The sequence below is a fragment of the Lepidochelys kempii genome, chromosome 4 (genome assembly GCF_965140285.1).
Source record: "Lepidochelys kempii isolate rLepKem1 chromosome 4, rLepKem1.hap1, whole genome shotgun sequence".
In the NCBI taxonomy this organism is placed as follows: Eukaryota; Metazoa; Chordata; order Testudines; family Cheloniidae; genus Lepidochelys; species Lepidochelys kempii.
The window spans coordinates 125,954,920-125,972,351 of NC_136383.1; the positions used below are offsets into that span (position 1 = coordinate 125,954,920).

Sequence of the window (17,432 nt, forward strand, 5' to 3'; positions counted from 1 at the left end):
AGTGGCCCCAAGAGCACCAGAGGGCAGCAGCGACTGCCTGAATGCAACAGGTTGGAGGAAATGGGAGAGGAATGGAAACAATATTGTGAATCTCCACCCAAGCCTCTCTCTCAGCAGGGGATGCAAACTCTCCAACTCTCACTTCTTCGGAAGAAGTAGAGAGAGACAGCAGATTCCCCTCCTAGAAGCACTAACAAAGGCCCATAGGGCTATGACAGGAATTTGGGCTGGGGACAGAGGCTCAGCTTCACTGCTTGCTGGTTGGCACTGAATGCTCCAGCTGTGTGCTACTCTCCTGCACCACCTTTTCACCAGGTTGGCACAGCAGAGGTGCTTCTCCCCATGTCCCTGAACAGGAGGCTGGGATGAGAACAGTAGCAGCATAGGTCACAATGCTTTAGCTCCCTTCATGTTGCTTGTTCTGCTACTGGCACAAGAAGATGGGACTTGGGCTATAAAATTGAAGAAAGATTCTGGGGGGAGGAAATTTGGGTGCGAATGCAGAAACTAGCTACCAATTTCAAAAACAAACCAGCCACAGGGTAATATTTTTAAAACGTGAAGTTTAGGGGGAAAATTCAGCCAAGTCTCAACCTGTAAAAAGTGACTCTGTAAAAGAATACCAAGGGGTTCCATGTTTTGCTGGTGATTTTCAGATCCCAGCTGTCCAATTTAAAGGTTTTAGCTAGCCCTGCAAACACAACCTGTGATCTGAAAATCAACCTGAGTTCTCTCTGGGACTACTAATAACAATTCTATAACTGACGTTCAGCTTATGATTCTGTTGATTCATGAAACAGTAGGCTCCAGCTCCCTCTCCCATAGCTGCAATGGCTTATTAGGGCGAACAAGAATAAACGCTAATAAACGTAGTTTTGTCAGGGAAGTAAGCAGCTAGAACTCTGAATACATGCTAGGGGCAGATCTGTTAAGAAAGGCTCTATTTTCACCAGTACTTTTCAGACTATAATGACATTTCAATTACAATGGAGAGTTACTGAGCCTGATAAATACTAGTGCGTAAGAACTAACAGAAGCTACTTGTAGTTTTATTCTGGGTGCCTGAATGCCCAGTATGTGTCTTGTCAGCTAGGAGTTCAGGGGAGAAGAGCAGTAACCAACCTTTCCTCCCAGCCTTGGCTGCTTTGGACCAAATTCTTATTTATCGCGTGACACAGGAACAGGTTTAAGTTTACTGCATAGATTTGTACAGCTTTAATTATCTTTAATTGCTTATTTTACTAACCGGTTTACTGCACATTTAATGGACCCCAACGCCTAACTCTTAACGGAGGTAAAAAAGAGCAACAGCAAAGAGTGTGTCAGCCTGCCATAAGAAACAAAGGAGGGAGGACAGAGTGTGACACACTTTCCCCCCCTTCCTTGATAAGACTAGTAGAGAAATTGAAGACCATTTGAGACACATTTCCTTTAGTCTTTTACTTCCCTTTATACTCTATAGCTTGACTTTCTTCTCTATCACTGTTTAGCTTCACCATTTACGCTAGCCTACTGACCACTTTGTGCAGCCTGGGATGGCGGAGAGGTGTGCAGCCTACCACTCTCCTTCCGTGCCTTACAGATGATATCGGGGCCCAGTTGACTTTAGTCCCCTACACAACCCTTCCCAGTTGAACTACTGCTCTGAAAAGGAATGGAGTCTAGGAAAATACAAAGCTTGGTTGTATGCTCTAGGATCAGGTTTGTCCCCGATCACAAATGTTTAACTGGAGGTGTTATACTTGTGTCCAGCTAAGGTATAGCTGGGGTCGAAGTCCAACTCTAAGATCAAGAAGGTATGAGGGATGGTAACATGCGAGGAGAGGGAGAAGACATGGCCTTCTGGAAACCTAGCAAGTGGTCAGAGGTCGGGGGAGATCAACCCAGTAACCAGCATCAAGACTCCACTGCAGGCAAAAGCAAAACAGCTCAAACATAAGCCCTTTTACTGGTCAATGCCGTTCACCCCTACCCCAGGGCACACTTCTAAATTGTTCGTATGAAGAGGGACAGCCCTTATTTTTAGACTTACATTACGTCTAAACTACTGAATTATAAAGAAGTATTGGGCCACTTACTATAGCAGGGGTGGGCAAACTTTTTCGCCCGAGGGCCACTTTGGGGTTGTGAAACGGTATGGAGGGCTGGGTAGCAAAGGCTGTGCCTCCCCAAACAGCCTGGCCCCCGCCCCCATCCACCCCCTCCCACTCCCTGCCTCCTGACTGCACCCCTCAGAACCCCCGACTCATCCAACATCCCCTGCTCCTTGTCCCCTGACCGCCCCCTCCCCGAACCACTGACCCAACTGCCCACCCCCATCCAACCTCCCCTGTTCCCCATCCCCTGACCGCCCCTCCCCAAACCCCTGACCCATTCTACACCCCCTGTTCCTTGTCCCCTGACTGCCCCCTCCCGTGACCCCCCGCCCCTGAACATCCCCCGGGACCCCATCCCCTATCCAACCCCCGCCTGCTCCCTGTCCCCTGACTGTCCCACCCCCTGTCCACAACCCCGCCCCCGACAGGCCCCCCGGGACTCCCATGACTATCCAACCGCCCCCTGCTCCCTGTCCCCTGCTCCCCTACCATGCCGCTCAGAGCAGCAGGAGCGTGCCGCCTGGCAGGAGTGGCGGGCCAGCGTGCTGGGGTGCAGCGAGCTGAGGCTGCGGGGAACGGGGGGCAGCAGGGGAGGAGCTGGGGGCTAGCCTCCCCGGCCGGAAGCTCAAGGGCCAGGCAGGACGGTCCCGCAGGCCTGATATGGTCCACAGGCTATAGTTTGCCTACCTGTGTATTACAGAGTTACATCACAAATTCTGGATTATGAAACTGAGGCTAAAGAAATTTATCCCATGTCATCTGGAACTCTTTCTCTCAAATCCTATATATCTTGCACAGACACAGGCATTGGCCAATGAACAAGTACATTCTAGAGAGGAAGCACAATGCCACACAGCAGGAGGCTCAAGGAAAGCAAGCAGAAGACCTATAAATGTCCTTTATAAATGCCAATGGTGAAGTGTTCCCTGAGGAATAACCCTGTTCATTAGCTTATTGTTGCCCCATGCGCCTACTCTCGGCAGACAGAAGGCACCACTTTTCTGCAGCGAGCTGTGAGAGGGCTTTTTCCTTGCTGCTTGTCCTGGTAGAAACAGCTACTAAAATCAAAATTTTAAAAAAGGCAATGAAGTGGGGGTTGGGGGCTTCACATAAGGTAAGTATCTTACTTATTGAAGACTTTCTTCTCCAGCCGTGAACGAGAAGTATTAGCCTCCTGTTTCAAGTCTGTCAGATTTGGGTATTTCCGCTTCTTCCCTTTGTTCTTCCCTCCTTTTCCTTTCCCATTGTATCTAGAGGATCCAAGATCTACTCCAGTAGCTGCTTCAACCTCTCTCATGAATTCTGGGTCTTGCCACTCTGTTTAAAGAGGGGAAAAAACACATTTTAAAGAGCAGACAATCCCATCTAAAGCTTGCAAGTTTCCAGTGGTATTAGGGCCTGTTCACAAGGAGGGCAGAACCATGTTGCTGGAAGGATTTTAGTTTGAAAACTAGGTTATATAGACTAACGGGCACAAGAGGACTAATCTACAGCACAGATCTCTGGGAAGAAATCCTGGCCAAGATGATTGGGCATACCTCCTAATATCAACTGTGGTAGCTAGTACAATTCTGGATGCAAGGCCTAAATCAACTTCTTATAAAAGACTGAGATTATTATTATTTAATCTAACAAGAAGCTGCCAGTCTGAGCACAGGAGTTTATCATGTAAAGCAGGGGTCTCAAAGTCAAATGACCAAGAGGGCCACATGAGGACTAGTACATTGGCCTGAGGGCCGCATCACTGACACTCCCCCGGCCCGGCTGCCCCCGCCCCCACTCCACCCCTTCCATGAGGCCCCGCCCCGCCTCGCCTCTTCCCAGCCCCTATTCCAATCCCTTCCCTGAAATCTCCACCCCAACTCCGCCCCCTCCCTGTAAAGTAAATTTTGGAAAAATGAATTTTAAAAAAATTGTGCCCAGGATATTTCATGTTTGGAGAAGAGTGGTTGCTTAGATATGCAATAGCATTTCCGTAGTCAGGAATTAAGATTGCTTCAAAATGCGTAGCTAATTTCGGACAGACTAGATAGCACACACTAAGGAAAAGGAATTTGATCTTGTTCTTATCCTCACAATATTGAATCTGGAAAAGCCTTACTTCTGAAATATCCCACCATTCCAAATTTAAATTGTCTAAATCCAACTTTCTTCTTCCTACAACAGCACTAGAGTCAATTTAGCACTGTCAAAAACGTCTGTTGATAATTTTACTAAAGCCTTAAAAGTTTCAGAACTAGAATAACCATTAACACTACTAATATTGAGTGCCACAATAGGGAAAAGGCCTAAGTAACCTAAATAGTAAATAAACTCTTAGGGACTGTCATTACTTTTTGGTACAGAGCCTAGCATAACGGGGCCCTCATCCTTGACTGGGGCAATAGGTGTCATTGTAATATAAACAGGTAGGATTATGGTGTTGGTCAGGGCAAAATGGACAGTCTGTGTTTGAAGACAATTCAAATTCATGGGAAAATTAATCTTAAAATAGAAAAATCAAGTTATGGATTGGAAAAACAAGTGCAAGCATAATTTTGAAAAGCAACACACTGACTAACATGCTAGAATCCCAGAACTCCAGCGTTCTAGTTCTCACTCTGCCAATAACTTGTCAAGTAGTCTTGGGCTTGTCACCTAACCTTTCTTGATCAATATCTCCATCTGTGAATAGCAATAGCACAAGAGTGACATTAGGTTTACTTAACATTTGTACAGAGCTTTGAAACAAATCAAAGGCGCTAAATATTATTAATAAAGAAGCCTATAATTTCATTTGTATACCTAAAGTGGTCATGGATGATGACAAAAATATAGGTTATGCTGTTTCAGGTAGGTCAGAGGCAACATATTCTCCTTAGCAGCATTAAAACGATACGGCTCAGGAGTATTAACACATCTATGCAGGGAAAGGATAGATCTAACCTATCAATTTTATGCACACAAAAAAAGAGCGAGATTAAAATTATGCACAAACAAAAGGATGAAGAAAGCAGAGCTGGGTACGAACTGAGAAAGGGAAGTATAGAGGGAGAAAATAGAATCCACACAGTTGATAGATCAGAAGACTTCACAGAGTTTATTTTTTGAAGTGAAGGAATACAGAGCAGCACAATTCAGATACAGGAACGATTAATCCAAGATTAAGGAAAACTGTCTAAACAGTTTATCTCCCAGTAATAAGAAGGCGTCACAGTTTAGGAACCCAGTGAATGGAGCAATTGTTTAAACACAACGAAAAAATGCCGGCATCCAGTAGAGATGAAATGAGCATTTGAGTAAAATGAAGGAGCAATTTAAAAGCCTTTGAGAAAAATCAATAGAATGCCAGGGAAGAGCAGCCTTTTTGAGCATTGATGGGCCCCTAAAGCTCTTCATACATTGTTACTGAGTTTAGCAGCAGGGAAAAGAAAATTACACAGTTTGCAAGGGTAGGCGGGAATCAATACTGTAGTTAGTAAAGAGATGCTATTTCACATCTGACTGGCCAGCGGCTTGCCTTCACCAGCTTGTCCTGATACCTGTTTGTTAACAAGTCACTAAGGGCTGAAAAACCAGATACTCTTCAGGGTTGACACAAAAAATAGGCACTTAATTTGCTCCTGTGTGCGAACTATTGGAAAAGGATGAACACTGCAGATTAGGGGGTCAGTGTAATCCCTCATGATTCATTGTTTCAAGGCCAAAGAGCTTAAAGCACCGTTTTGCTAACATAAGGCTAGAATGTAATATTTTAATCGAAGTATTAATTTAAAGAAGTGAGGCTTGAACTTTATTAAAGATCTCAGTAGTGACCGTACTGCCAAGACACACACTGGTCATTATCATATGAACTATATTACTTTTTCATAATTGTTTTTCCATTCAGTCACATGGGGATAAAAATTAATCTACCTTCCAGTAGAGTGAAGCACACAGAAAACCAGTGATCAGGGCTAGCCTAAAAGTTGTGATAAGTAGAGACTTCTTGGAAGTACCCATTACAAATTCACGCTTGAAATCAGAAGCAGCAAACATTAATTAGATCGATATACATTTAAATAAAAGGAACCAGATTAACTCCCTCAGCAAGTCTTTACAATCTGGCATCTATTAGAAATTACTAGAAAAAGGACCAATTTTATACTTACGAGTAAAATAAAAACAGTTTAATTTGGCAATGGAATGGAAGTGTTTATTACTGTAGAACAGTAACGGCACCTTTCCTTGGCCCCCCAAAAGTAACATCTTATTTACTGTCATCCTTACAAACCTGCCACTCATTGTTTAAATACTCTGTTCTTTCAGCATTACAAGTCTAGTTAGGAAATGGACAGGGTTACTGGAGAAGATGGAATTGGCGCAAACTATTCCTCTCTCCCCCACAAAGTGTTGTTGTACGTAACCAAAACACCCAACGCTCTCAGCGTCTTTGCACAGTGAATGAACTATACTCTTTACCATGATTGATCCTCATTTTCCAGTGTGTGGTCACTAATGTGTGGAATCACAGTGCCAACTGTAAGAACAAAGTATGTGTAGTATCAGGTGGGTTATTCTAGTCTCTACACTATCTTGTGTTGTGAACATATGCACAAGCCTCACAACTTCACTGACCTGCTTGGTAATGCTGTTACAAGTCACTTACAGGAAAGACATGACTTTTTTAAAACACTGGTTAAAACAATACATCATATCTTAATTTTAAAGTCCTTAGCTATGGAAAAAAATTAATGAACCAAATACTAAGACCAATGAGCAAATATGCTCAATAATAGTTAATACACAGACATTAGAAACTTTCTTTAAATTAAATGAATGGAAGTTTTGGCCAGGAAACCAAATGTCATCGTTGCTTTAGCTTCCCACTAGACAGGCATAGAATAGTGCGCAGAAGGGAGCTCAGTTTGACATTTCAGCTTAAAAATGGCATTCAGTAGGGCAGCAAAGTAATGTCAAAACTGGTGTGGGACTAAAACACACATCTTTCTGGGCCAGAGGTGAGCGTGTTACCAACAGCACCACATTGACACAGTAATAAAAATAAGTATTATGTCTAGCCTAGAGGAATGTCAATTTCACAGAGAAAAAAAATCAATAGTTTTCAGTTTGAGTGATTTTTTTACACCAGAGCATTAGGGCTTGTCTACACTTGAAAAGCTACAGCTGCGCCACTGTAGCATTCTGGCATAGACACTACCTGGGCCGATAAGAGGGGTTCTCCCACTGGCATAGTTAATCCACCTCCCCAAGAGGCAGTAGCTAGGTTGACAGAACAATTCTTCTCTTGATCAACCACCGTCTACATCAAGGTTAGGTTGGCTTAATTATGTCACTCAGGAGTGTGAATTTTTCAACACTCCTGAGCAATGTAGCTGGGTTGATTTAACTTTTGAGTGTAGGCCTGGCGTTCGGTTCTGTTTCTAGTTTGAAACTAGCCTCTCGAGAGTAGCTAATGACATAACTCCCTTTCTCTGTCTGTAGATTTTGCCAGAATTAAAATAAGAAAAAAGTCACAACTTTAAAAAAATAAAACAAAAAACCCACACTCTTGCTATACACAAATCTGGGCTATTGGTTTATACTTAAATGCACCTTTATGCTAGTTAGCAATTTTTGGATAATAGGTCATGATGGCCAACTACTGTGCTTTGAAAAGAGATTTCCAGGAGAGGCTAGTGGCTGAACTAATAATATCGAACAATCAAGGAATCACTGGATTCCAGACTAGCTTCAAATAAGATGCCAACATATCAGGAATACACATGGACAAGGCACACAATCTTTTCCAGTTTCAGAAGTGCTATTTCTGGTAATACTAAGCGGAAACAGAAGCATAACTATACTAGAGGTTAATTCCTTGCAAACTCTCCTCCTGGGGAGGGTAAATAAAAATGTGAAGTCAGGAGGAAAATACCAAATTCCTGCACTAAAGCAATGGAAACACAGAACCAGTATTCATGATACCACGGTGGCATAGATGCTATAGTGATATCATTGCCTCACCACCACAGTACATACATGCATGCAGCACCTGCTACAGATCTGTATTGCTTCCAGTTGAAACATCAGCTGGCTTTAGTCAGAAATATTGGAACAGCTGCCATCAAACATTTTCCAGGAAAATGGTGTAACTGTATTTAAGATGTGAGCTCCTCAAGAGGGTTGCACCGTATCTGTACAGAAAGTGTCTAGTCCATCATGAGTGCTACTAGCTATAAGAAATGAACAAATATCACATACAGAGTAAGAAGAGGAACAAATATTTTTTTAGAGTAGGCACCATACAATAATAAAATAAAATGAATTTATTTAGTTATGTATTTCATACAAAAAACTATATTAAAAGAATATTGTGGTTGCAAAGTCAAGCACTCAATGAAATACCAGAACTAAAGTTGCCCTTGCAACAATATTTCAGCCCCATTGCATGTGTAGCTTTCATATACACCACATAGGACTTCAGTGAAGGAGACAGAAATAGGATCTCTCTCTCTTAGGTAACAGCCCAGTGCCTTAAACACAAGAGAACAGCCTCAGCCCTCTTACAACTTTCTGCCTCATTCACTGTCCATTGTGTGCACTAAATGATGCAGGGATCCTGGAGGAAAAAAGTATGTAATCATGTAATAAAAGACTCATGATTCATATGCGTACGAGGGCTGAGTTAGGGTTCTATGGATAACTTTAATTCTGGCATTTCTTAACTTCTGAGGGCAAGTCTACATGACAGCACTATATCGTGTGTGTGTCTATGTGTGTATATATATATATATATATATATATATATACATATACATATACATATACACACACACACACACACACACACACAAGTGCAGCTGCACCGCTACTGTGTGTCTGGTGAAGATGTGCTATGCTGAAGGGAGTGCGCTCTCCCGTCGGCATAATTACTCCACCTCCACGAGAGGCAGAAGCTATGTTGGCAGGAGAGTGTCTCCCGCCAACAGCGCCGGTGCGGACAGCGCTTAAGTAGATGTAACTTGTGCTGCTCGCGGGGGCGTCTTTTTCCACATATGTTGCATCAATTTAAGCAATAAGGGAAAGTCCTTCAGGGTTGTCTGCACTTCCGTGGGGAAGCCCAATAAGTTTTAACAATGGCAGTGGAGATGGAACATACCGCTGTATCAGCTGTGTCGAGCACTGATTAAAGTGTTGTCTTGGCTACCAGTTCTCCTTTGTTGAAGATGGCTCTAAATTGATCTCTGAGAGATTCTGGAAGCTGTTCAATAAAGGAATTGAGTTTCGAGTAGTTGACAGTCATATTTTGCTAGTAAGGCCTGGTAATTTGTGATGTGGAATTGAAGCATGGTGGAAAAACAAGCTTTTCTCCCAAATAGGTCAAGGTGTTTCCAAACCCTACTATAGGAGTGGATTTCTCATGTTGTCGACCTCTGGAGTTTACCACATCCTCAATGATCGAATTAGGGGGTAGACAGGAGAAAAGAAATTCTGTGTCCTTCGCTGGTACATAATATTTCTTATCGGCCTGCTTACAGGTTGGCTGGGCCGATGCAGGTGTCTGCCATATAGTTTTGGCTGGGTCCAAGAGAGCCTTGTTGATGGGAAGAGCTACTCTTGATGAGGAAGAGGAGTGCAGAATGTCCAGCAATTTATGGTGTGATTTTGTAACCTCCTGTAGTGGTACCTGCAGTGTGTCTGCCACCCTCTGAGCTAGGTCTTGAAAAAGTTTAAAGTCATCCGCTAATGATGGTGGAGGGGACAACACTGCCTCATCTGGTGTAGAAGATGAGATGTTAGTCTGAGGCATAACCTCTTCCTCAGTGTTGACCTCCTGTTCCTCCGTCATCTGTTCAGGAGGTTCTGGATACAGAGGCAGAGAGAGGGTGCCTCATAGGTTCTTGGTGGGCCATACTAGAATTTCGGGAGGCATGATGTCTATATGCCTTCCACAGATCCCAGTAAGGCCATTGATATGGTGGGAAGGGTCCCAGTGGTTGGTAACATGCTTGACCATACCAAAGAGGCTGAGGGTCAGATGGACAGTATAGCGAAGGAGGTCCAGATTGGAAATGGGCACAATAAGGTACTGAAAGGAGCGATGGAAGACTACCTCCTGCTCATTATCTGACTCCACACTGGAGACTGGGGCTGCACAGCCTGATGCCAAAGGGGAATCTGGAGCTCAAGCCAAACTTGGTACCGAGGCCCCGGTACTGAGTAGAGGAGACTTAGGTACATGAGACACTGTGAGGTCTCTCGAGTATCTGAAGTCTTGTGGTGCCATAGGTACTGGTGGTGGTTGTTAGTGCCAGGACAACTGTACTGATGGAGTTGGTGATGTGGTTTGGTTAAACGATCCAACGGCGTTTGGCGTATGTTGACAGTACCAACGTCATGGTTTGCACTGATGGAGTCTTCCCCAAGGCATGCTCTTTGTCTAGCCCATGTTGCATTGCCTGTGGCCATCAGGTCCTTAGGCAGTCCAACGTGCTCATTGGGACGGCTTCAGTGCCACCAGTACCAATGATACTGAACAAGTTGGTGATCTTTTTGGCTGGTTTGGGGTTGGCTCTGAGGACTCTCTTTTTAGAAGCCTTGTGTGAATAGCTGATTGTTGCCTTCTTAGGCTTACTTCACTTGGATATAGAGGGCTGTGGTGAATCTTGATGCAGGTCTGAAGGTGGTTGGAGAGCTGCTTCCATTAGAAGGTGTTTAAGCCTCAGCTCTCTGTCCTTTTGGGACCACGGTTTCAACTGTAGCATAAACCACACTTCTGGGGAACGTGGTTCTCCAGGAGGCAATGGACACAATGCAAATGTCCGTCCATCACCAGGATGGCCTCTTCGCAGTTGCGACACCTCTCAAAGCTTGGTGAACCAGGCATACCCTCTCCTGTGATGGGCCACGGACAAGGGAAAGAGGAAGAGGTGAATAAAGATTGAAATTAAAATTAAAAACATTCTTTTAAAAAAAATGTTAAAGGAACAAAAGGAAAGAAAATCAAAGCAAACTAAGTAATAGTCAGAAAAGAAACTAAAATGAATGATGAACAAGTATTTAGAGAATTAACAATCTGATAAACAGACAGCTAAAAGTTCTGTCTCTGGGCCTGGGTGGTTCAGAAGAAACTGAGGAAGGTTTGCCCACACAAAGAGGGCTAGCCTTGTGGCAGAGCACAAGGAGGGGGACAGCTCATGCGTGAGCCGAACTGGCACTCCTACCAAAGTTCTTTGATCAGCAGCACAGGGACGCAACACCATCTACTGTGGAGCAACCATACGGACACAACTTGAGGAAGCAGTAATTAGTTATTTTTGGGTGTCCAATTTGTGACGCCCTCCAGGGACCTGATTTTCAGGCGGCAGCTGTTCAGCACTTTCTGTTTCAAGTTGGGCAGCCAAAAATCGCAGTTGCTTTCGACAGTCTCGGGCCAGTGTTTCTGTAACCCAAAGAACTGTGGCAGCCAAAACCTTACCTTTAACCTTGTTTTCTAGCACCAGCTCAGCAGTACTCAGCTAACATGATGGGCTGATAACAGTTTTGTTGTTCAGTGAATTATGGTCACACTGATCATATCACAGTAATGTCTGTTGATCTATCTTAATATTGCATAGTTTTCTTCCAAATCCTTGTCTGTTACAGTATCAAGTTATGACTACAAAGCAAGATTACTTTAGTGAATGGATATAGTAAAAAAGTACCCTCAATATCTATGCTTATGTTCAGAGTGAACCTCTCAGCTCCTTCAAACACTTTGACACCTTTCCAATTAATCTCCCACACAAACCTGGCTGTTCTGCCTGCTTCTCAAACTTCTTCTTTTCTTCTCTCATTTTGTCCTCTGGATTAACAGGATTCCCAGATTCATCCCGAGGGATTATCTTCCCATGGAAAGGGCACTGAGGGAAGAAAAAAATGACACTTGAGTTGGAGACTAAACATTTCCATGTAATCTCATGTTGCTAGTAGTCAATTCTTGGAATTAAATGATACACTTTGTACTGGCATATGGGACCAGATTATGAGCACCTCTTATGAGGTGCTGAGAGCCCTAAATTGTCACTGAAACCATAAACAGACTTCAGTGGGAGTTAAAGGCACTCACAGCCTTACAGGATTGAGCCCTTAATGAAATGAACTCTGAGTATAACGGCAATAAACAACAGGCCATTTAACAGACAGAATGCTGCCCTGCCATCTCTGGAACCAGGGTTTTAATTCTACATTTGTATTTTTAAAGCTAAATCCCTTAACATGCAGGAATTCCATTTTAAGTATTTCAACCCATTCACACCCTTTAATAATGGCACACTCAGTAAGAACTGTAATAGTCAAGCAAAATGTTTAATATTAAGGAAACATTGTTCAAATTTGTCCAGTAAATTAAGTTTTGTAAAATTATGCTTTTATAAAAAACCTAATCTCTCATAAAAGCCCATGTCTTTGCTATCCCTTCAACAATAAGGATTATAATGTTTTGAAAAAGTCATTAATGTCAAACACACTTCTGCACTGAATGAGGAGAAGGAAGAACCACACAGCAAACAACTACTGGGTTCTGTTTCCTTGTCAGATGCTCAGACACAACAGTAATGAGCATGATATAAATACCTAGTTAAGTGCAACAGAAATGGCTCTGTAATTTTTAAAATTCCAGTTGCTAAACTTTTCCATACCACAAACATTCATCATACATTCCTATTAAACAAATATTCCCTGCAATGTTTTGAAACTCAAATAAAACATTTTTAATGAAACCCTGCAACTGTAACGGAGTAGAAATTACCACCAAAAAAGTGAAATCAGTCTATTTTCATTATCCAAATGGACAGAAATGTAAAACAGCAAGCAAACAGCAGAAAGTGTGAAAAATAAGAGTTTTAAAACCCATTTTCCATTTTTTAATATAATGTAAGGTGTTTATTTGTAACAAAGATAAGGAAATCTTGTATTAAATATTTGATTTTTAAACTAGGTGCCCCGTAAATAAAAATACTTCCTCAATTGCTAAAGTAAACATTTGTCTGTGATTTATGACATTGGACCCAGAGATATTCATCATAAATGAAGTCATATTGTAGCAACATTGTAGACACAAGCAGACGCAGCAATGCCAAATATACTTAAAAGCTCATTTCAAAACATCATTTACCATTTTCTCTTAAAAAGACATGCTTCCCACATGCAAGACCAAGATGCCTGGCTCAGCTAACCAAGTGAAGATTTCTTTGAACATAAATTTTCACTCACTTTAGCCTTGTTTGCAATGAGATGTAAGCTCTGAACAAGTATTTTGATGAGACCTTTCTATGTATGGCATTTTCTGGAAATTATGGTATTAAGTGCGCACCTTAATCCTATCCTGTCTTTCACATAGTCTCCCGTCAGGCATTGGTGCTCGACATTTATGTTTCACCGGTTCAAACTTGCCACAAAAAGTTATAAATCTACTTTTCAACATTTCGGCTATTTCTTTGTTTTCCACCTCTTCCTCCATTTCATTGGGTGCCCAAAATCGATGTTGAGAAGAAAATCTGGAAAAACAAAGAATACAGATATACCTTTTCGCCCATAAATGAAATTCTGTACTTACTGTGAACCTATACAACCCCAGGGGAATCAGCTGGGTAAGAATTGGGCTCAGTAGGCAGAAGAGCACTTAAAAAACACATGCATATTAGTCTTTACCAACAATTTCTCTCAGAAAAAATTAAGCTTCTTACAAGCTGGTAGGCTGTTAAAATTTTCCCTCCTTGAACACAGAGATATATTAATGAATTGTAATAATCTAGGGCTCTACAACTGGTGATAACTGCTATATTGTGTAGACATTCTTAAAATGTTGTGGAAGCTTGACTGATTGGTGTCCTTCATTTCCAAACAACTTGTCTTCCCCAATTTCCCATTTAATATTATCACCTAACAGCCAGTGGATTAGCCACTAGGCCAACGGGGCCCATGCCCAGGGGCCCCAGCCAATTGGGGTGCCCCCGCACCCTGACCCCACTCCCCATCAGGAGCACGGGGGAGGGGGAGAAGGGGGACTGCAGGCAGAAGGGGTGGGGAGGCGCCCCCCACTTGCTCTGGCCCAGGGCCCCACAAACCCCTAATCCGCCTCTGCCTGCCGTTGTAATTTCAGTTGTGACTTGGCTTTAGAAGTCAAAGTGGGCCAAAAACTGCTTAAAATAAATAATTCCATAGTCAACACTATCCTTATCTTGATAACCTGACTGTGTAGCAGATGAGGTAAAATAAAGTAAGACGAACAGTTAAGCTACTGTTCAGTGTATGCTCTTATGCCTGTCTGTTTTGCTCTTTAACAGCAGCAAAGGAGCAGGGGCTGGAGTGACGACAGACTGCAGTATACTGTAGACTAGGGAATGGAGCCAACAATCAACTGAACCTTGTAGCAATTTTTCTTCTAGGTTCAATAGCTAACTCTTCTTTTTGACACTGCTATCAGCTCACAAGTATTTACAGGAAGTTTCTTCAGGAAATTAAAAGCAATATACTGAAAACTTATTTTAAAACTGGAGAGATCTCATGAAAAATAGTCATTTTATGAAAAGCAGAACCATTTCCTGGTCCAAAAAAACCCAACAACCTGCCTCCCCCACAAAAAAAAAAAAAACCCAACCCTTTATTACCCTGGTGCAAAGGCAGTAAACATCTATTGCTTAAGAGGAGGGAAGGACCTACCCACTGAATGATGTAGTATTCTCAGAAAAACAAAAAATATTAGAAAGTCTGGAAAAAGAGTGTTAAGGAAATGTCTTAAAAAGACAGAAATATGCAATTCAGTGATCCCAAAGAACCTTCACTCTGCTCCCAACTCCCACATCCATCACATGTTGCATACAAGATGAAAATATTTGAATGAAGGAGGTCTTGATAAGGACTTTATGTACACATTGGGCAGCCAAGGACATTTTACATCCACTATATTTGTGCACTTGTAGTCACCTCCACATGGTTCTTTCCTTCCCAAGCACTCCCATAACTGGCCTCTGGATGGATCAGTCTCTCCCTCCATCCTATGCCTCCCACTCATGTGGTTCCCTCTCTGTCACTCCCCAGCAATGAAGCTCTGCACTTTGTAGGCTCCATATAGCCTAATATATCAAGACAACACTTTTATTAACAACTAAGGTCTCAATTCAGAAAGACACTTATGCATGTCCTTAAGTCCCACTGAAGTCAATGTGCTTAAGTGTTTTTTGAATTGGGCCCCAAATGAGTCCTCCCTAACAAACTTTAGAACAAATCTGGAGGACTTGAAGTTGATCTCACACCCACTTTCAACTTCGCTGGTTAAAGTGGAGTTACTCCCTATTTACACTAGTGTAAGTGAGATTAGAATTAGGCTCAGTGTTTCTAGGCTAAAAACTATTTTAGAGTTGTAGTGAAACCTAATTTTTAAATCTTCCCATCTTACAAATTCCTCCTAAGAGTTGCCTCATATGTTTCAGAAACATTCTATCCTGGCATATAACAACTGGATTAATTTAATCGTGGCAATATTAGGGGGATGAATCCAAATCGGTTTTATAATACAAGACTAGCTTCAACATTCACTGTAGTAAGACTCGGAGGAGAGGAAGGTGATCAGGAACAGTCAACATGGATTCACCAAGGGCAAGTCACACCTGACCAACCTGATTGCCTTCTATGATGAGAAAACTGGCTCTGTGGATATGGGGAAAGCAGTGGATGTGATATATCTTGACTTTAGCAAAGCTTTTGATACTGTCTCCCACGGTATTCTTGCCAGCAAGTTAAAGAAGTATGGATTGGATAAAATGGACTAAAAGGTGGATAAAAAGCTGGCTAGATCGTCTGGCTCAATGGGTAGTGATCAACGGCTAGATGTCTAGTTGGCAGCCGGTACCAAGCAGAGGACCCCAGGGGTTGGTTTTCTTCAATATCTTCATTAATGATCTGGATGATGGGATGGATTGCACCCTCAGCAAGTTGTCGGACAACACTAAACTGGTGGGAAAGCTAGATACGCTGGAGTCTAGGATAGGGTCCAGGGTGACCTAGACAAATTGGAGGATTGAGCCAAAAGAAATCTGATGAGGTTCAACAACGACAAGTGCAGAGTCCTGCACTTAGGATGGAAGAATACCATGCACTGCTTACAGGTTGGGGACCGACAGGCTAAGCAGCAGATCTGCAGAAAAGGACCTGGGGATTACAGTGGACGAGAAGCTGAATATGAGTCAACAGTGTGCCCTTGTTGCCCAGAAGGCCAATGGCATACTGGGCTGCATTAGTATGAGCACTGCCAGCAGATCGAGGGAACTGATTATTCCCTTCTATTCGGCACTGGTGAGGCCACATCTGGAGTACTGCATCCAGTTTTGGGCCCCTCACTACAGAAAGGATGTGGACAAATTAGAGAAAGTCCAGTGGAGGGAAATGGAAATGATTAGGGGGCTGGGGAACATGACTTACAAGGAGAGGCTGAGGGAACTGGGCTTATTTAGTCTGCAGAAGAGAAGAGTGAGGGGGGATTTGATAGCAGCCTTCAACTACCTGAAGTGGGGTTCCAAAGAGGATGGAGCTAGGCTGTTCTCAGTGATAGAAGATGACAGAACAAGGAGCAATGGTCTCAAGTTGCAGTGAGGGAGGTCTAGGTTGGATATTAGGAAAAACTATTTCACTAGGAGGGTGGTGAAGCACTGGAATGGGTTACCTAGGGAAGTGGTGGAATCTCCATCCTTATAAGTTTTTAAGGCCCAGCTTGACAAAACCCTGGCTGGGATGATTTAGTTGGGGTTGTCTAGATGACCTTCTGCGGTCTCTTCCAACTCTAATCTTCTATGAGGCTATGCATCTCGTAATTTACGATGACAAAAATGTCTTTATACTCTCACTGTTAAAAAAAACATTCCAAGAAAAGACCCTTTACAATATATAAATATTTTAGTGAAACTCTTGAAAAATGAAGTATTTTTTAGCTTTACAAATGATGTGGTGGGATTGTAAGGTGATGGATAATAAAAGTAAGTTTGATTCATTCTGCTGTGCTTGATTTTTTTTCTTAATTCCCTAAAATAGGACTGACTTCAAGCTCTAAATCAACAGTTTTATAAAGCCACAATGAAGTCATAGGATCCCTAAAAAAAGTATACTAATATTTTAGATTGCTATACACAAAGTAGCCTTACATAAACTTGCAGTAAAATTCTAATGCCCCCTGGTGGTCTGATTTTTTTCCCTAAAATTATCAAATATTTATATTCATGCTAAAGTGAAGAGGTACTCATGATATGCATACAGGCTAACTTACCCTGTGTGACACAGCCTCATTTGATATTTTAACATAATCCCTCCAAAAAAACATCTGTATCCAGTATTTTTCAATGT

General features: G+C 42.5%; 1 protein-coding gene across 8 annotated transcripts in view; it reads right to left on the minus strand.

The window, feature by feature from the left end:
• Nucleotides 1-17,432, minus strand: part of UVSSA (UV stimulated scaffold protein A) — a 93,553-nt gene that overhangs the window by 11,133 nt on the left and 64,988 nt on the right. For 2 of the 8 annotated variants that reach the window (XM_073342783.2, XM_073342784.2), the window contains exons 11-13: nt 13,411-13,594; nt 11,848-11,959; nt 3,224-3,413 (exon numbers count right to left, since the gene is read on the minus strand). In XM_073342783.2, the coding sequence (XP_073198884.2) occupies nt 3,224-3,413; nt 11,848-11,959; nt 13,411-13,594 (486 nt within the window). Of the gene's footprint in view, nt 1-3,223; nt 3,414-4,649; nt 4,761-8,096; nt 8,291-9,216; nt 10,953-11,847; nt 11,960-13,410; nt 13,595-17,432 lie in introns of those variants that run through there. The other 6 variants (XR_012158763.2, XR_012158762.2, XR_012158765.2 and 3 more) reach the window with 6 other exon arrangements.